The 20,265-nt window shown below is 43.6% G+C and overlaps 1 protein-coding gene across 10 annotated transcripts in view; it reads left to right on the forward strand.

The window, feature by feature from the left end:
- The window catches only part of kalrna (kalirin RhoGEF kinase a), a 980,827-nt gene that overhangs the window by 409,856 nt on the left and 550,706 nt on the right, over window positions 1-20,265 (forward strand). For all 10 annotated transcript variants that reach the window (XM_068035342.1, XM_068035333.1, XM_068035338.1 and 7 more), the window contains exons 4-5: window positions 2,333-2,525; window positions 5,940-6,452. In XM_068035342.1, coding sequence (XP_067891443.1) covers window positions 2,333-2,525; window positions 5,940-6,452 — 706 coding nt within the window. The remainder of the gene's footprint in view (window positions 1-2,332; window positions 2,526-5,939; window positions 6,453-20,265) is intronic.

Genomic DNA, 20,265 nt, shown 5'->3' on the forward strand with positions numbered 1-20,265 from the left:
GAAGTTTGGTAGGAAGAACATGGAGAGACAATATAGAATAAAGGGTACAATTCTAAAGGGGGTGCAGGAGCAGAGGGACCTAGGTGTATACGTAAATAAGTTATTGAAGGTGGTGGCACAGGTTGAGAGAGCAATTTATACAGCATACAGTATCCTGGGCTTTGTTAATAGGGGCATAGAGTACAAGAGCAAGGAAGTTGTGTTGAACTTATATAAGACACTAGTTCGGCCTCAGCTGGAGTATTGCGTCCAATTCTGGGCAACACATATTAGGAAAGACATGCACCAATTGGAGAGAATACAAAAAAGATTCACGCGAATGGTTCCAGGGATAAGGAATTTCAGTTATGAAGATAGATTGGAGAAGTTAGGACTGTTTTCCTTGGAGAAGAGAAGGCTGAGAGGTGATTTGATAGAGGTATTCAAAATCATGAAGGGTCTGGACAGAGTAGATAGAGAGAAACTGTTCCCATTCATGAAAGGATCGAGAATGAGAGGGCACAGATTTAAAGTATTTGGTAAGAGAAGCAAAGGTAACATGAGGAAAAACTTTTTCATGCAGCGTGTGGTTAAGGTCTGGAATGCACTGCCTGAGAATGTGGTGGAGGCAGGTTCAATTGAAGCATTCAAAAGGGAATTAGACAGTTATATGAAAAGGAAGAATGTGCAGGGTTGTGGGGAGAAGGCAGAGGAATGGAACTGAGGGGATTACTCTTTCAGAGAGCCAGTGCGGACACAATGAGCCAAATGACCTCCTTCTGCACTGTAACGATTCTGTGATGTTTCTACTTAATTACATACGGTTGTGACTTTAAAATCTAACATCAGCTGTCAGGGCTTGAAGCCCTTTAGAAATGGCGCCTGCACAGTGGCACCGGACACGTTGCCAGGGATGGAGCAGCCACCCCCTCTATGTCATCGGGGGCGACTGCTCAACACCCTCCATTTAAATGAGCCCTGGGCCAAATATCGCGGGGGCTCAGTGATGGCAGATCTACGCGGGCAGACCACCAAGATCAGAGCACGCCGCCATGATTTATGGCACGTTCAGAAAATTCAGCCCAAAGAGTTTGGGGGAAGAGATCAAAATGGAACTTGGTAATAATGGTCTGACCACCACCAAGGTGATTTAAAATTAAGGAAGTACGAAATGGGATTGCTCAAACTAGTAAGAGGCAAAGTTAGAATTGATATCCAGGAAGTTTTTCTTCACATAAAGAGTGATTAATCCTTGGGCTGGGATTTTAAGGGGCCTCAGGGAGTGGGCAGGGAGAGGGGCTGAAAAATAGGGTGTGAGGCTGGATGGGTGGCATGCCTGTCTCCTTCCCTCTGCTGCTAGCATTTTACCAGCAGTAGGGACGGTGGCGGATGGCCCTCCCGTCTAGAGGCCAATTGAGGCCCTTAAGTGGCCAATTAAGGGCCTTTTCTCGCCACTGCCCATGGTGACAAGGGGCTCCCCCATGGAAATATGCCCTGCCCTCACCAACCACCCTAATCTCACCAGGGCCTGCCTGACTGGCCCCAGTGACCCTGACCTCACTTACCTGGGTTCTGGGGCGGCATCCATGATACTGCTCTGGCTTGGTTGCAGTCCCAGCTGTGGCCATTGCTTCCGTTGGCACTGCTGGGGCTGAAGAGCTGCTGACTATCTGACTGGCTGCCAGCTCTTGGAGGCAGGATCTTGTCCCCTAAAGGAATGAGAGCTCTGACCCCAGGCAGTTAATTGCCTGATGCATGTAAAATCTGGTCGGGGCTTCCAGAACAAGCCGAGGCGGGGCTGCCCCTGACTTTCTGGCTGGTGGATGGGGCCACCACCAGCCCATAAAATCCCTACCTTGGCATCTGCTACCAGATAGAATATTGGAACAAAATTCCAGGAACCATTTAGAACCAATTGAATATTGAAATGAGTGAACTTTAGGGTCATTGTGAAGTGGTAAACTAAGATGTGCCAAATGACCTTCCTCATCCTTAATTACTTTCTGGTCCAGTAATTGGGCCTGCAGTGTTTGAGCCCCATTTCCAGCCCACACACTCTTTGAACGTGGCACCTTATTGGGAGCAATGTAATGTTTAACTTACCATTCAATTTATCTTTTATACATTATATATTTATTCAATTATTTGTATACATCTACACAGGTGTATTTGTGCGTGTGTATATATACACACACAATAGAATGCTGTTAAAAAATATGGTGTCTGTAATGATGTGCTCCCATTTGAGATGGAAACAGTGAATTGGGATAATCCATGTACGTCAAGGTCTGCTGAATAATTTCAGAAATATAATGCACTTCATTTCAGTAACAGCTTTTTTATATTCTAACAGTGAAGATGTGAGTAAAAGAGGATTCACTGTTATCATCGACATGAGAGGTTCCAAGTGGGATTTGATCAAACCTCTACTTAAAACTCTCCAGGAGTCTTTTCCTGCTGATATCCATGTTGCACTGATTATCAAACCAGATAACTTCTGGCAGAAGCAAAAAACCAACTTTGGGAGTTCAAAATTTATATTTGAGGTAAGCATTCTATTTGAAATTAAATATACTAGCAAATGAATGATGAAACTGTTGATTACCAGTGTGTTTATTACTGTTTCTTTTTGCAGCATACATAACAATATAAAAAGAATATTATGATAAAAAGGAGGGAGGAATTAAATGATTAAGGCTGCACAGGAGCAAATAAAGACTTCAGAATAGCATGGGAGGGTTAATTGGCAATAGCAGAGGCGGGAACTTTTCCAAAAGTTAAACAAGATAGATAATCTACAGAGGCAAAAGGAACAGAGAATTGCAAATAGAATAAGGAGCTAGAAGCACAAATCCACTGAAACATGTGTAATGATGCAGCAATTCCTTTGCTGAAGCCTGGGTAAGAGCAGAATCTATATACATTGGGATATGGGATTTTAGAAATAATAGAGAAAACACAAAGAGGTGGAAATATTTATAAGAAGGTTGTTAAGTGTTCATGAGTTCACCTTTTGCAGTGTTTAAAAGAATGAATGGTGCCAATGACTTTTCCCTCAACTCAGAGAATCTTGAACATTGGGACCTGATGTCAATTTTACTTGGACTGTCTGAGTTAGAAACTGCTGTATTGACCTGCCAGGTGGAGACAGCAGATAGAGTCACTGGCGCGAGAAGAGGCCTAAACATACTTCCTGCTTGTCCCTAACAGGAAGTGAGCTGGTGGAATTTAAATCTGGCCCAGGAGATAAAATAATCCAGGCCTCATTTCCAGAGTTGCAGGTGAAATTCTTATTCACACCACTACCCACCTGCTCAAGACATGCCTGAGTTAAAATTAGGGCTGTGGTCACTGTTGTAATGTGGGGAAATGTGGCAGCCAATCTATGCACTGAATGATCACTTTTAATTATATATTTATTGTGTTTAATTGTATGCAGGTGGTGGGCAATAACTAGGGTTTCATTTGACCACATATAAAAAGACACAGATTAAAACTGTGGTTATAGGGTTTGGAGGTTTCTGCTTGTAATATGTAACTCTGTAAATAAATGTGAAAGATTGGCTGCAGTTCTTTCTTTCACCAACTCGCTTTCTGGAATAGAACGTGGTAGCAGAGAATGGTTGCCTAAAGGTGAAGGTTGTAAGCTAAGAGAAAGATTCAGACAGAAAACCACAATTCTAGGAACTGTTGTGAAAAATGGTAGAAAGCAAGTGTAAATTGTTGGGGTACGAGTACCCTCTGATGTTCTCAGAATCTGAACCATATGAATAGTGGAACAAATGAAGTCAATATGTGGACACGGATTATGTCCCTACCAAAGAGGAAACAAGGTATAACCTTGGCCTAGTCACCACCTACAAGAAATAAAATCAGAAGTAAGGTATGTTGTGAGATGGATGCCCATCAGTTGGATAGATGAAGGTTTGTACCTTCTATTAGAGCCCTTGGATGAAATTTACAAGATGATCTGTTAAATGCTTATGAGACACGGCATAGAATTTGATAGATTTCGAAAATCATATGACAATTGCATGGAGGAATATATCATGGAGTTTAACAGAATGTATAAAATTCAATTTGGGGATCCCTGGATCAGTACTAGTGTTTAAATTGCTGTATTGTACTAAGGTTTCTCATGGATAGGCTCCTGTTTCTAGCTGGTGTTCAGTTCTCAGAGAGCGAGACCTTGTTGGATCAGATGTCTGCTGCCTTGAAATAATTCCTGGGGAAACATTAATATCCTTCAGCATTTGTGGAACAAATGGGACATTCACGGTGACACAGAATAGAGGACAATGATTGCCAGGTATCAAAATGGTCCAGATACTGGACGCAGGTGCCAATACAATGGAAGGATTAAAGACAGGCAGAATGAGGATGAAAGAACCTTTATGCGATCTGGCTATTATAGCAGAAGACGGAATTAGAACATCATTAATGGGCAAATGAATTCTAGGAATGCCCAAGGAACAATTAACCGGTGCTTCAGGTGTGACTTGAAGTATCATTATGCAGTGAACTGCCCAAAGCAGAGAGGCAGGGTCCTCGAAATGACAAATTACACAGAATTCTGAGGAAGAGGATGAATATAATGATGAATCCGAACAAATTATACTGGTCACAAGGAACTTTAGTCCTGTGGTGAATGTGTTAGTTGTGAACTTGTTTAACTGTGCAGTGCTGGATAGTGCTTGCACTTTGACAGTATGTAGAACAGATTGGTTAAAATCTTACCTTGATTCACTGAGTAGTGAGGATCGATACAAGGTTAAGGAATATAAAAGTACTACTTGCTTTATTTTGGTTTGTTGATGCCATTGAACATTGAGGTCACTAAAGAGAGTTGTAATTCCATGTAAAATAGCTGGAGTACGCCATTTTATAAGTACTGCTGTAGTCTCTGGTGAAATACATATGAGGTTGAATAAATCTTCTATGAAACTTGGCATAGAGCATGATAAGGCAATTAATTTTGGAAAGTCAGTGGATCTGCAGTTTACCCAGTCAGGACATTATTGTGTCCCCTTAATGAAACCTGATGTTTCTCATCAGAGTGTTAGACAAGTAGTAATGGCATCAGGTGATAAGAATCAGAGAGAAAACAAAACAAAAAATGGTTGTGCATATTAACTCTAATTTTTATTTGAAGAATAAGGGAATCTGTTAATTGTATATTAATTGTGTTTAAATGTATGTAAATGGCGGGCATTAACTGTTGATTCACCTTGAGCCCATATAAATAGACACAGTTTAAAACTATGGTTGTTGGGTCATGAAATGTATGCTTTCGGTGTGTAATTCTGTAAATAAATATAAAGGTGTGTAAAGATTGGCTTCAGTTCTAACCTTTACCAACTAGCTTTTTGGATTCGAACAATCACATAAACTGCAGAACTAAATGAGTAGATAATCTGCTTTATTGATGTTGCTTGAGGGGTTGTTGGCCAGGACATCAGAGGAAATCCCCTGCTGTTCAAATTGTCCCATGGGATCTTTTCCGTCCATCTAACAGGCTAGCTGGGGGCTTGCTGCAACAGTGCATCTGCAACAGTGTAACACCTCTGACAGTGCAGCACTTTCTCAATACTGTCCTGGAGTGTCAGCCTTTATTGTGTGTTCAAGTCTCTGGAGTGAGCCTTGAAAGTTTAACATTCAGACTTGGACTTGACAGTGCAACCACTCAGCCAAGGCTGACACTTCAAAAATGAGAAAAAAATCTAGCCAAACCAAAGTGAAAAGGAGAAGTAATGATGCAAGTGAACATTGGCAAATCTACTTTTCTTGCAATTGCAGTATCAGGACTAATGTCTTTGAATTCAAGATTTTTAGATTTCTGCATCTGCTGGTCCTGTGTCAGTAATCTGCGGAAAAAACTATTCCAGATCCTGTAAATGTAAGATTTTTCAGTATCTGTTCTGAAATGCTAATTCTGTTACTTTGAAATGCCTTTTTTTCAGACAAGTATGGTATCAGTGGAAGGGCTTTCTAAGTTGGTGGATCCTTCCCAATTGACTGAAGAGTTTGATGGTACACTGGAGTATAATCATGATGAATGGATTGAGCTTCGACTAGCCCTGGAAGAATTCATTAGCAGTGCTGTGCATCTGTTGTCCAGACTAGAAGACCTGCAGGAGATGTTGGCCAGGAAGGAGTTTCCCCTTGATGTTGAAGGTTCTCGAAAATTAATTGATGAACATACACAACTGAAGAAAAAAGTCATCAAAGCCCCTGTGGAGGAACTGGACCATGAAGGGCAAAGGCTGCTACAGTGTATAAGGTGCAGTGATGGTTTTTCTGGAAAGAACTGCATATCTGGCAGTGCAGATTTTCAAAGCGTTGTGCCAAAGATCACCAGTCTACTGGATAAACTACACTCAACTAGACAGCACTTGCATCAGATGTGGCACGTTCGGAAACTGAAGCTAGATCAGTGTTTCCAACTTCGGCTCTTTGAGCAAGATGCAGAAAAGGTAAGGCTTCAGCTGTGTAGTATTTAACCTGATATGTTCGCTATAAGTTTATGACAAATTTGCTTGATCCTCCCCCTCTTTTTTTATATAATATAACACTGTTCACCATCTTTTTTCAAACATGGCAGCAAAGGATTCCCAGGAATCACATGCATTTGATTTTCTAATCTGAATGAACAGCAAATGATACTTTACATTGAGTTTTAACACAAATTAAAGTTGGATAAAGTTTTAATTTTCTTTTCAACTTTTATTTTGAATTTATTTAATATAGTTTGGAATTTTCATTAACCCATGAATGTCCACTTGGAAATTGAATAGGCAATTCCCAGGAATGCTTCGCTTATTTAAAAAAGGCTGCATTTGCTGACAACGCTACCGCTAGGGGGCGCTGCTGTGGCACATGCGCAAATGCAGCATGTGCCACTAAAACATCACAGTCTGCGACTTTAGGCAGCCGCCAGGACTAAAGATGGCGCTGCTCAAATAATCACACAGAGGCAACCTAACAAACACGTCAGCACACAATGGCGGAGTGAGAGAGCAAACGAGCGGGCCGGGACCGGTGGGGGGGTGGAGGGAGCGGGCCGGGGAGTGGGGGGGAGCGGAGCGGGGCTGGTAGGAGCGGAGCGGCCGGTGAGTGAGCGAACGAACGGCCCAGTGACGGAAGGGAGCGGAGCAGCCGGCGAGTGGGGGAGCGAAAGGACTGGTGGCGGAGGGGAGCGGAGCGGCCGGAGACAGCAGTGTGGGGTGGGGTGGGGGGGCTACGTTTTTCTGCGCATGCGCCATACATTTGCAACGGCAAAAGACTTACCGGACTTACCCACACCCGGCGACACCAAGGTCTTCGGCCGCTCGCTCCCCGTGGCTCTCTACGGCCTCTCGCTACCGGCCCTCTCCATCCAGCCGTTCCCTCCAGCTGCAGATTCCCCATCCGGCCGCTTTCTCCCCTACTTCTCAACTGTACTTCAGGCATTGCAGCTCTCTGGTCCCTGCCTTTTGTATCCCCCTCCAGGAACTTCTGAATTTAACTCCCTCCCATTACATGCCCCCCACATCCGCCTCTCCCCCCCCACCTCCCCCTCTCCTCCCCTCACAACCCCATCTCCCCCAAGGACCACACCACAGTTGAATATCTGAAATGCAGTTGCAAAGTCAGGAAAATAACATCAAAAACCTCAACAATTCCAGGTTTAATTATTGAGAAATTTTATTAAGTACATGAAGCATTCGTGGCACTGCTGTGCATGGATACATGAGTGTTGTGTCGCCAGCATTCCCCTGAGACAGGCTGGCCGAGTCTCTGCTATGCAGAACTAAAGAGATTATTCCTGGAGAGCCTTGTGGTGAATGAATGCGTGGCTCTCTATTCCACTACTGTATTGTCCATGTGAAGGAGGCAAAGTCACAAGAGTCTGAGCTCAGTCTATTCTTGGTGAATGTTCCCCAAACGCATCCCAATGTGCGCTCCCACTTCATCCATAAATGCAATGTTCCTTTCCACATCGTGACAAGCTCCGCAGCATGATCCAGTTGCCTTTGTTGCTTGAATGCTGATCTTAAGTCTCAAGGATTGTTTTCTCGACGGCATGTTTTACATGAAAAGGAATAAGGAAAGAACATCAGTGTCAGAGCTTCCCTCCTCCAATGAAATTACTGTTAAGCATGCTTTATGTTCTGCAGTAAAGGTATGTACTGATAACACCGCCAATGAATCACTTAGTACCCACCTCAGCTGTAGGAGTCAGGATGATGTTACTGCCCCTATCTCGTGATGGTTCAATGCTGCTCTCAGGAAAAACATGAATGATGTGAGGGTGCTGGAAAAAGAAGCACATTTCTTTTAGACTATGAACATAAAGCAGGCCATTTAGCCCAGCTGTTCCCTGCTAGTGGCTATGCTACTCCTGCGCCTTCCCATACGCTCCCATTTAATCCTGCCTACTACTATCAGCATCACCTTCCATTTCTTTCGCTCTTATCTACTTTTACCTTAAAGCAACATTAAGGATGCAGAACGGTGTGGCTGCACTCCCACCTCACCAGTTGTGTACTCAGCAAGAGCATTCACATTTGTGCTACCACTGGACACGGCATGCTGGTTTCTTTTGGTGCTCAGTCTCTTCTTGCTGAATGTTTCCCAAGTGCTTGACTGCTTTGGATGCCCTCTCTGCTTGACAGGCAGCAGCTGGCAATTGCGGAGTCTCACAAGGCTCTGCATGGTTGTTTCAAGGGCGGATGGGGAAACATGGCTGTGTGTCCATGTGCACTGCTCTGATGGGTGCAGGAACAGAGCAACTTACAACAGGGACTGGAGCACATGTACTGCCTGCACACAGCTCCAGACAATGGAAAGGATTTCAGTGCAGTGCAGTGGGCTGGAGCACATGTAGTGTCCAGACAATGGAAATGTTTTCAGAGCAACTTACAACAGGGACTGGAGCACATGCAGTGGCCCAGACAATGGAAATGTTTTCAGAGCAACTTCCAACAGGGACTGGAGCACATGCAGTGGCCCAGACAATGGAAATGTTTTCAGAGCAATTTACAACAGGGACTGGAGCACATGCAGTGGCCCAGACAATGGAAATGTTTTCAGAGCAATTTACAACAGGGACTGGAGCACATGCAGTGCCCCAGACAATGGAAATGTTTTCAGAGCAACTTACCTTGGAGCAGTCTCCTCTTTCTGATAAAAATGAAGCAGACTGAAATCTTCAAAACGACTAAATAATTGCGATAAAATGCGAGAAAATGCCCGACAAAACCTCTCCTCCTTCCACTTTCAGAAACTCGCGCCGGAGCTTGACGCATGCGTGAATATCCGAAGATTGATGCATGCGTGAATACCCGTTGGCGTTGCATAAAGCACATGCGCAGAGGCCGACCAGGCTCGTTGCCTGAAGATGCAGACATCACGCGATGATGTAATTGGCGCATGTGCTAACCAGTCCTGGCACGCCGGAACGCAGCCCATGCGCAGAGAGCAGGAGACCGTCTGCACATGTGCGTACCGCGGTGCAGCCTGATGACGTCAGAGGGGGCCAGTGTTGTCAGGAATCACTTTGTTTAAAAAAAGCTTATAGGATTGTGGCGTAGCTCAGTCAGGCAGTACCAGCGCTGATGATAGGCTTGATTTGAGAGCTGCAACTTTGCTGCAGAGTGTAGCATCTCAGACTGCGTTTAATTTCATGACTATTGCATTTTCATCATTTTCTTTTATTCAGGTACATGTCAGAAAAAACACTTTACTATACTGCCTTTGACATGCTGTTCAGTGTGACATTACATATGCACTATTCTAGACCTGTGTGACAGTATGGCATATAATGCTATGTTTCAAATGTAATGCTGTTGTGTAACATACTGTGATATGGCACACGGCACACTATGCTGTACAGCCTACTGACGAGAGCTTTGCAATAACTACACTATGTGACAGCTTGCCATGCAAAGTACTCGATTAATATGCTGCCATTTTACTGTAACATGCTATTTGAAACAGCTTTGATTCCATGCAGCATGAAATATTAATCTCACAAAAATATCTGCTATTATAAAGTTGGTACTTATGGCATGCATTTCTTGTCTGTCGTGTACACTTCCCATGTCACACTTAATTATCGGCACTTTTATTCTTTTTATATTATAACTGTAATTTTCCAAAATTCCCTAGATTCTGGAAAGGTCCCATCAGATTGGAAAATGGGGAACGTAACTCCGCTATTCAAGAATGGAGGGAGAGAGAATGCAGGAAACTACAGGCCAGTTAGCCTAACATCTGTCATGGAGAAAATGCTAGAACCTATTATGAAGGAAGTTATAGCAGAGCACTTAAACTCTTAATGTGATCAGGCAGAGTCAACATGGTTTTGTGAAAGGGAAATTGTGTTTGACTAATATAATAGAATACTTTGATGAAGTAACAAGCAATGTGGATAAAGGGAACCTGTAAATTTGGTTTATTTGTATTTACGAAAGGCATTTGATAAGGTGCCACTTCAAAGGTTACTACACAAAATAAGAGCTCATGGTGTGGGGGGTAACATATTAGCGTTGATAGAGAATTAGTTAGCTAACAGGAAGCGTAAATGGGGCATTTTCGGGTTGGCAAGCTGTAACAAGTGGAGTGCCACAGGGATCAATGCTGGGGCCTTAACTATTTACAATCTATATCGATGACTTGGATGAAGGGACAGAATGTATGGTTGCTAAATTTGCTGATGACACAAATAGTAAGTTGTGAAGAGGACATAGAGAGTCTGCAAAGGGATATAGATAGGTTAAATGAGTGGCAAAAATTTGGCAGATGGAATATAATGTGGGAAAATGTGAACTTGTCCACTTGGGCAGGAAGAATAGAAAAGCAGTATGTTATTTAAATGGAGAAAGACTGCAGAACTGTGCAGTACAGAGGGATCTGGATGTCTTGGTAATTGAATCACAGAAGGTTAGTATGCAGGTACAGCAAGTTGATAAGGAAGGCAAATGGAATGTTGTTGTTCATTGCAAGGGAACTAGAATATAAAATATAGAATATAAAATGAGGGAAGTTTTGCTACGGTTGTACAGGGTGCTGGTGAGACCACATCTGGAGTACTGTGTACATTTTGGTCTCCTTACTTAAGAAAGGATATAATTGCAGTTCAGAAAAGGTTCACTTGACTGATTCCTGGGATGAAGGGGTTATCTTATGAGGAAAGATTGGACAGGTTGGGCCTGTATGAGAGGTGATCTTATTGAATGATATAAGATCCTGAAGGGATTTGACAGGATGGATGCTGAAAGGATGTTTCCTCTTATGGGAGAGACTAGAACCTGATGGACTTTAACCTAGGGTGTGTTGACCATTTTTCTCTAAGGTATCAACTGATGTGACAGACAAAGATACACTAAAACCATAGTCTCGTATAACTTTACTTTATTAGTACTAAAATCATTTAAAGCTTACAACAGTTTTATTTAGATACCAAGTAAGTACAAGTTTCACTTCTTGTACAAGATACTACCCGTCAACACAGAGGTGATCAGTCACGTGTCACAGTTGATCACTGAGCATCCAGACTCAGGGTACTGCCTTCGAGAGTTGTTCCTCGGTTCTCGCTGAGAATACCTTCCAGTGTTAACCCTTATATATTCTTTGAAGGCTCCTTGCTCAACCCATGACTCACATGTTCTTGTTTTACACAAATCTTAAAGCATTATCTCATCTTTGGAAAGCATTAGCCATTTAGCCACCTGGACAGAAGTCCAGACTTGTTCACAATAACCACTGTCCGTTCCCCTACATCTGTTCCTCTTTTATCTATTCTTGTTCAATAGTCAAGTCTAACGGTCACATATCCCTAACTACAAGCTTCGACATGTCTGTTAGCTTACTTCATCAAGTTCTGCGCTTATCTTTAGCTGCCTTAGAGCATGCTGGGTACAAACCGTTACTTGACCAACCTTTCAGGCCTATAGCTGTTAAAAGAAGTGGCTAGTAAGATAGTTGATGGGTTAGTTTTAATTTTCCAAAATTCCCTAGATTCGGGAAGGTTCCGTTAGATTGGAAAATAGCGAATGTAACTTCTTAATTCAAAAAGGGAGGGAGACAGAAAGCAGGAAACTACAGGCCACTTAGCTTAACATCTGTCTTAGGGAAAATGTTAGAAACTATTATTAAAGACGCTATAGCAGGGCATTTAGAAAAATTCAGGGTAATGAGGCAGAGTCAACATGGTTTTGTGAAAGGGAAATCATGTTTAACCAATTTAGTGGAGTTCTTTAAGGAAGTTACATGTGTTGCGGATAAAGGGGAACCATTGGATGTATTGTACTTAGATTTCCAGAAGACATTTGATAAGGTGCCACATCAAAGGTTATTGCAAAAAATAAAAGCTCATGGTGCAGGGGGCAACATATTGACATGAATAAAAGATTGGCTAGCTAACAGGAAACAGAGAGTAGGCATAAATGGGTCATTTTCTGGTTGGCAAGATGTAACGAGTGGTGTGCCACAGGGATCTGGGCTCGGGCCTCAAAATTTTACAATTTATATAAATGACTTAGATGAAGGGACCGAAGATATGGTTGCTAAATTTGCTGATGACACAAAGATAGGTAGGAAGGTAAGTTGTGAAGAGGACATAAGGGGGCTACAAAGGGATATAGATAGGTTAAGTGAGTGGGCAAAGACCTGACAAATGGAATATAATGTGGGAAAGTGTGAAATTGTCCACTTTGGCAGGAAGAATAAAGAAGAAGCATATTACCTAAATGGTGAAAATTGCAGAGCTCTGAGATGCAGAGGGATCTGGGTATCCAAGTGCATGAATTGCAAAAGGTTAGTATGCAGGTACAGCACTAATTAGGAAAGGGAATAGAATGTCATCGTTTATCGCGAGGGGAATTGAATAGAAAAGTGGGGAGGTTATGCTTCAGCTATACAGGGCATTGGTGAGACCACATCTGGAGTACTGTGTACAGTACTGGTCTCCTTATTTAAGGAAGGATGCGTTGGAGGCACTACAGAGAAGGTTTACGAGACGAGTACCTGGAATGGGCAGGCTGTCCTTTGAGGAAAGGTTAGACAGGCTAGGCTTGTATCTGCTGGAATTTAGAAGAGTAAGAGATGACTTGATTGAAACATATGAGATCCTGAGGGGTCTTGATAGGGTGGGTGTGGAAAGGATGTTTCCTCTTGTGGGAGAATCTAGAACTAGGCGTCACTATTTAAAAATAAGGGGTCGCCTATTTAAGACAGAGATTAGGAAATTTTTTCTCTCAGAGGGTCGTGAGTCTTTGGAATTGTCTACCTCAAAAGGCGGTGGAAGCAGAGTCTTTGAATATTTTTAAGACAGAGGTAGATAGATTCTTGATAAGCAAGGGGTGAAAGGTTATCAGGGGTAGGTGGAAATGAGGAGTAATCAGTTCAGCCATGAACTTATTGAATGGCAGAGCAGACTCGAAGGGCCGAGTGGCCTACTCCTACTCCTAATTCGTATGTTTGTAACCCTGTCCTCACTTTTCACCCCATCAGCCTCCACATCCAAAGGATCATTCTCTGCCATTTCTGCCACTTCCAGCGTGATGCCAGCACCAAACACATCTTCCCTTCCCCTCCCCTGTTAGCATTCCGAAGGGATCGTTCCCTCCGTGACACCCTGGTCCACTCCTCCATCACCCCCGACGCCTCGTCCCCTTACCACGGCACCTTCCCATGCAATCGCAGTAGGTGTAATGCATGCCCTTTTACCGCCTCTCTCTTCACCATCCAAGGCCCCAAATACTCCTTTCAGGTGAAACAGCGATTTACTTGTACTTTCTTCAATTTAGTATACTGTATTTGCTGCTCACAATGTGGTCACCTCTATATTGGGGTGATCAGACGCAGGTTGGGTGACTGCTTTGCGGAACACCTCTGCTCAGTCGAAAGCCATGACCTCGAGCTTCCGGTCGCTTGCCATTTCAACACATCCCCCTGCTCTCATGCCAACATTTCCGTCCTTGGCCTGCTCCACTGTTCCAGTGAACAGCAACGCAAGCTTGAGGAGCAGCACCTGATCTTTTGATTAGGCACTCTACAGCCTTGTGGACTGAACATGGAGTTCAATAACTTCAGGGCATGACTGGTGTTTTTTAAAATATTTTTATATTTTTTATTTTGTTTTATTTTTTAACCATGTGCCTGTTTTTCATGTAGACAGAGCTGCTCATTATTCCACAATTAACAGTTGCTCTATACTAATGCTTTGTCCTTCACCACAAACATTAACACACTCTTTGCCATTGTCCCATGACAGCTTTGTTATTTAATCTCTCCTGTCCTCTGCCCTATCACACACCTCCCCTTTTGTTCTCTTCCTCACCACCCCCACCCCACCCTTCACTTGCTTAAAACCTAATTCTTTTCGAACCTTTGCCATTTCTGATGAAAGGTCATAGACCTGAAACGTTAGCTCTGCTTCTCTCTCCACAGATGCTGCCTGACCTGCTGAGTATTTCCGGCATTTTGTTTTTATTTCAGATTTCCAGCATCTGCAGTATTTTGCTTTTATTATAGAACTAGGGGGCATAGTTTAAAAATAAGGGGTCTCACATTTAAGACAGAGATGAGGAGAATTTTCTTTCTCTCTGAGGTTGTTAGTCTATGGAATTCTCTTCCCCAGTGAGCAGTGGAGGCAGGGTCATTTTATATTTTTAAGACTGAGTTAGATAGATTCTTGATTGACAGGGGAGCCAAAGGTTATAGCAGGTAGACAGGAAAGTAGAGTTGAGGCCACAGTCAGATCAGCCATCATCTTATCATAGGGTGGAGCAGACTCGAGGTGCCAAATGCCTACTCCTACGCCTAATTTGTAGGTTTGTATGTTCGTATTATACTTAAAAACAGAAGAAAATTCTTAGCAACTCTCTTCGACCTAATTACCGAATGTTATTCCTTGAACCTCTCTGACAGGTATATTTTTAAATTTTAGTTCCTTACTCCTTACTCAACTGTTCTGAGTTGAATATGGCAATCAGTTTACAATTTGCAAAATTCCTTGACAAAAGATGCTGAAAAAAAATCTTTGGAGAGGTTGAATTTCTGTGGGACTTCTCCCTCTCATTAACTTTGGCGAAAGAACCATGGAACTCCAGGAAAAACAACATATGTGCCATTTTCCAGGGTTTCTGCAGCTCTTGTCAGTATCCACTGGAACTAGTACGGCAATGCCAGTGCTGAAATACTATGACGTAAATGATAAAGTCACCCTGCAGTGTGACACCAGTGAGACAGAACTTGGAGCAACCCTAATACAGCAAAAACAACCAGTTGCATTTGCATCCAGGGCGTTAACACAAATGGAACGCCGCTATGCTCAGATCGAGAAAGAGGGCCTGGCCATTGTCTTTGCTTGTGAACATTTTCATCAATACCTGCTTGGAAGAGACAAAGTGACATGGAGTCCGACCACAAGCCACTTCAAAGCATTTTCTTCAAGCCGCTACTATCTGCTCTAAAGTGTCTGCCAAGAATGTTACTCTGGTTACAGAGATATCATCTGGACGTGATATACGATTAAGGGAAACAGATAACAGCATATCAGCAATGTACGAGAGCAGCACTCCCTATGAAGGAAATAGAGGATGCTACGACATAGTGTGAAATCTTCCAGACCCAATGTGAAGCTGCAGCTCAACATGCTCTGCAAGTCATTAACCCAGCAGAGACATTGAATCTGACTGACAAGCGCCTTGCCCAAATCAAACAAACTACCAAGTGTTGCAAGAAATAGTGATAAAAGAATAGTCTGAAAGCATCAAGGACACTCCTGTGGTCACAAGAGCATATTGGGCATACAGAGATGAATTGACAGCCCAAGATGGCATTGTGTACAAAGGAAGTAGAGTGATTATCCCTAAGGAGTTGAGAGGAGAGATGCTAAAGCGCATCCATGCAAGCCACCAAGGAATTGAGTCCAGTCTGAGGAAGGCAAGAGAAGTGCTCTACTGGCCAAGCATGAGCGATGAAATCAAGGACCATATCAGCCAGTGTAGTGCGTGTAATAGGTACCAAGCTAAGTAAGCTAAAGAGCCACTGATGACACATGACATCCAGACAGACGATGGATGAAGCTGGGAGTAGATCTCTTCACTCTCGCAGGAACTGATTATCTTGTCACCGTAGACTACTAGTCTGACTACTGGGGTGTAGATCAGCTGACTTCAATAACTACTGTTGAGATTGCAGACTGCCTGAAAGCACACTTCAGTCGTTATGGCATTCCAGACATTGTGATGAGCGACAGTGGCCCTCAGTTCATGAGTGAAGAATTCAGCCGCTTCACAAAGGATTGGGAAATTCAACACCATACATCATCTCCACACTATCCCCAGTCAAATGGAAAGGCTGAGGCGGCAGTGAAAATCGCCAAAGGAATCATAAAGAAAGCGAGCAAATCCAGCACAGATGTATACAAGGCAATCCTCAAGTGGAGAAACACACCTACTGAAGGCATGGAAAGTACTCCAGTACAAAGACTAATGTCATGCCGCACCCAAACTACTCTTCCAATAGCAAAAACGTTACTGAACCCAGGAGTAGTAACGGGCGTGAGTGAAAAAATCAAGGTGAAATGGCAGAAAGCCAAATTTCATTTTGACAAAACTGCCAAACCATTGCCACAATTGAGCATTGGACAGCCAGTCAGGGTACAAACCTTCAACACTCTCAACAAGAGTCAGCCCAAGTGGCAACTTGGAATCTGTGAAGAGCACTTGTCACCTCGATCATACACGGTGGAAGAGAACGACCAGATATACCGTTGCAACCGCAGGCACATGCGCACACAGAGTTCCTTCACTGCAGGCGGATGATCAGGAAGATGTGAACTCACCACCTGTACAGACCACAGATCAATCCTCAGTCCCAGAGGTCCATAGTACACCAACAACGGAAATGAAACAACAACAGTTACTGCGGTAACAACAAGTGACATGGGAACGACACTCCCCAGAGAAGGAAAATCATCAGATGAACAGCCAACGACAACGCACACGCGCACCATTAAGAGACTCGCATGATTTGAAGACTATGGGCTGAATTTTATTCGGGCGCCACGCATTGCGGTGCCGCCCTTTAATCTCAGCACAGTGCCAGCATTCAGCAGCCACCAAGGAGCCCCCGTGATATTTCGCGTGGGGGCTCATTTAAATAGAGGGGGCAGAGCGGGCGCCCCTGATGACATAAGGGAGTGGCTGCCACGTCCCCAGCAATGACGTCCGGCACCAGTGTGCCGGCACAGGTGCCATTTTTAATGGGCCTCAAGCCCTTTAGTAACATTTTTAAATTTAAAGGTCCCGATCTCCGGGAAATGCAAATAAATTTAAATTTCAACTCTAAATCCCATCTCCCACCGCCCCCCCCAATGGGTAATTTATATATTAATTGTCCTCTTCCCCCATAAGATACTTTTATTAGTATCCAGAACTTCCCCCCCCCACCCCCCCATCAAAATTAGTTCCCTTTGACCCTCAACCCCTTTCCACCATCCCCACATCCAATTAAAATTGATTTCCCCGCCCTGAAAATTCTAGTGCTCCCCCCTCCCCACCAGGTTCTCTCCTGGAACTCCATGCGGTGTTCTGAAGGCACGTGGAGCACGAACGGTGGCTGTAATATCGGAGTGGGATGGCTGCCGCTTGCAGGTAGGTTAATTTGAATTTCATTAGGCCTCATTTTAATATGGAGATGAAGGGTCCACCACCTGGTGGTGGGGGGGCCACACCGAGGTCCCGCCACTGCTGGTAATATGCGTCGGGCCCTCCTCGACGTTGCAGGTCGAGGCAGGCCTCTCCCCGCAGCATTTGACCGGCCCCCACGCCACAACCCGCAGCATCGAGGGGCCTGTAAAATTCAGCCCTATTTGTGCAATGCATGTGCAGAGACTGACAAGAATAATGAACAGCTAATGCATGAGAACAGTTGTGTACATAGTGGGTAATGTAGGCAACTCACAGAGCAAATGATAATGCCTGTAATTTAAAAAAAAAATTGTATGAAAAGGGGGATGTTTGGGATAAAAATGCAATACTATACTAATGTGCCTCCTGGCTTGCAGTGCTCATGTGACCTCTACCATTTAGCACTCAGTGCAGGCATCCATCAGAAGGCAGTTCAATAAAGACACACTACAAGCTAGACTGTTGTCCTGTGAGCTCATAACAGCTAGTTTGTCAAAGGCTTTCTCTCTCATCTCAGCTGCGCTCGCTCTCCAGCTGTATTTACTGTTCTTTCAATGTTCTCGGCTGCTCTCCTCTCACCATACTCAGGGTCCTCTCCCTCTCCTGGCCAATCTCTGGGTTTTTGTCCCTTTACATTCTTTTCTATAGGTCCCTGTTTGTTTTTGTGCGCTTTCTCGCCCTCTTACAATTTCAGGCCCAATTTCACACTATGGTGCATCAATCATTCTGAACCTCAGCAGCTCCTTCGTGCCAACCTCTGTCTTAGGTCCTCTGGTAGTATCCTTCTTTCTTTGCTTTTGACTGTCCTGTTCTAACTCACTTCTGCATTCTCTTAGTTAATTAATTCTCCTGGCTCACTTCTGCACTTAATTACACTTCCACAGTTGGCTCCCCAACCTTCCAGTGCCTCCCAGCCCTCTGTACTCGCTGCTGCCTATCACAGTCGCCTTTTCCCAGGCTTATTTTTCCCACACTTATTCTTCCCACCCTGAGCCTTTTCCTCCCTCGCAACATTATCTTGCTTTCCCTCAATTCTACTTGTGTGACTCATCATTACGCTGTACATGTTCAATCAGCTAGCTTCAGGTGCTTTTTTTATAACCCAAAACCATGCCCCCATTTGTTCTGCTCCCACCCCTGACTACAAATAGCTGCAGCAGCTGTCTTCAGTTTCTCAAAAGCTGTCAGAAGTTGCTGTGCTCAGCTTTATTTGAAGATAAGTCCCTCCAATAAGATTGCTCCCAATTGCAGAACATCACCAGGTTGGATACGCATATTTTTGAGAACCCCTGCTTACAGATCTGGCGGCTTAACCTGATTACACAACTAAGCTGCTTTGTTTTTCCAAGCCACTATTAGAAGTAGTCACATAGTTACCCCTGCCCATTCATTGTCAGTGATATCCCTTGTTTTGTTGCACTTTAGTAAAGGCAGTATGGGATTGAGGGCTGTATTTAAGACCTGACCCAGAGACCTTGAGGAGTGGATCAGAGCCAATAGATTCTGGGGCAAGTTCTAAATCATCCCATATGTCCTTTTTTTGTAGCTTGATTAGAAATAAACAGGCTGCTTTTTAAAAAAAAAAAAATCATGAGATGTGGGCATTTCTGGCATTTATTTCCCATTCCTAGTTGCCCTGAGATGGTAGTGGTGGTGGGCTAGCTTCTTGAACCGCATTGTAGTGGTTTTGATGAAACTTAAATAGCTTTTTAGGCCACTTCAAAGTCATCCACCATGGTGTGATATCGGAATCATATAGGCCACACCTCGAATGCGCAACAGGTTTCCTTCCCTGAAGGACATTAGTGAACCAGTTGGAATTTTATGACCATCCAATAGCTTCATGGCCTTTTTTCAGTTTTACTTTTGTTAAACTATCTTTTTTATTTCCAAGCTTTAGAACCAAATTGAAGTTCTCAGGATTATTAAACCAGATTTATGGATTATTTGTCCAGAGACATAACCAATACACTGTCATACTTGGTGTCAGTAATGCTGTAAATTGTGGGTGACCTTAGTGTAATTAATATTTATTGAGTACTGCTGGGAGCCACTTGGATGCATGTTAAACCATTCCTCTCGATCTGGTATCCCTAGATTCAATGATGGCATTGATTAGCCAATAGACTAAAATGTCATTGAACTTGAGTTCTATTTTCAAATATTTGCTCCCCGAGTCTCTCACATGACAGTTAACAATGGTAGAGTCATAGAGTTATACAGCACAGAATAAGGCCTTTCAGCCCATCGTGTCTGTGCCAGCCATCAAGCACCTAACTATTCTAATCCCATTTTCCAGCAATTGGCCCATAGCCTTGCATGCTATGGTGTTTCAAGTGCTCATCTAAATACTTCTTAAATGTTGTGGAGGGTTTCTGCCTCTACCACCTCTTCAGGTAGTGTGTTCCATATTGCAACCACCCTCTGCGTGAAAAACTTTTTCCTCAAATCCCTTCTAAACCTCCTGCCCCTTACCTTAAATCTATGCCCCCCGCTTATTGACCCCTCCGCTAAGGGAAAAAATGTCTTGCTATCTAACCTATCAATGCCCCTCATAATTTTGTATACCTCAATCATGTCTCCCCTCAGCCTTCTCTGCTCTAAG

Source organism: Heterodontus francisci, chromosome 7 (genome assembly GCF_036365525.1).
Source record: "Heterodontus francisci isolate sHetFra1 chromosome 7, sHetFra1.hap1, whole genome shotgun sequence".
NCBI classification, from domain to species: domain Eukaryota; kingdom Metazoa; phylum Chordata; class Chondrichthyes; order Heterodontiformes; family Heterodontidae; genus Heterodontus; species Heterodontus francisci.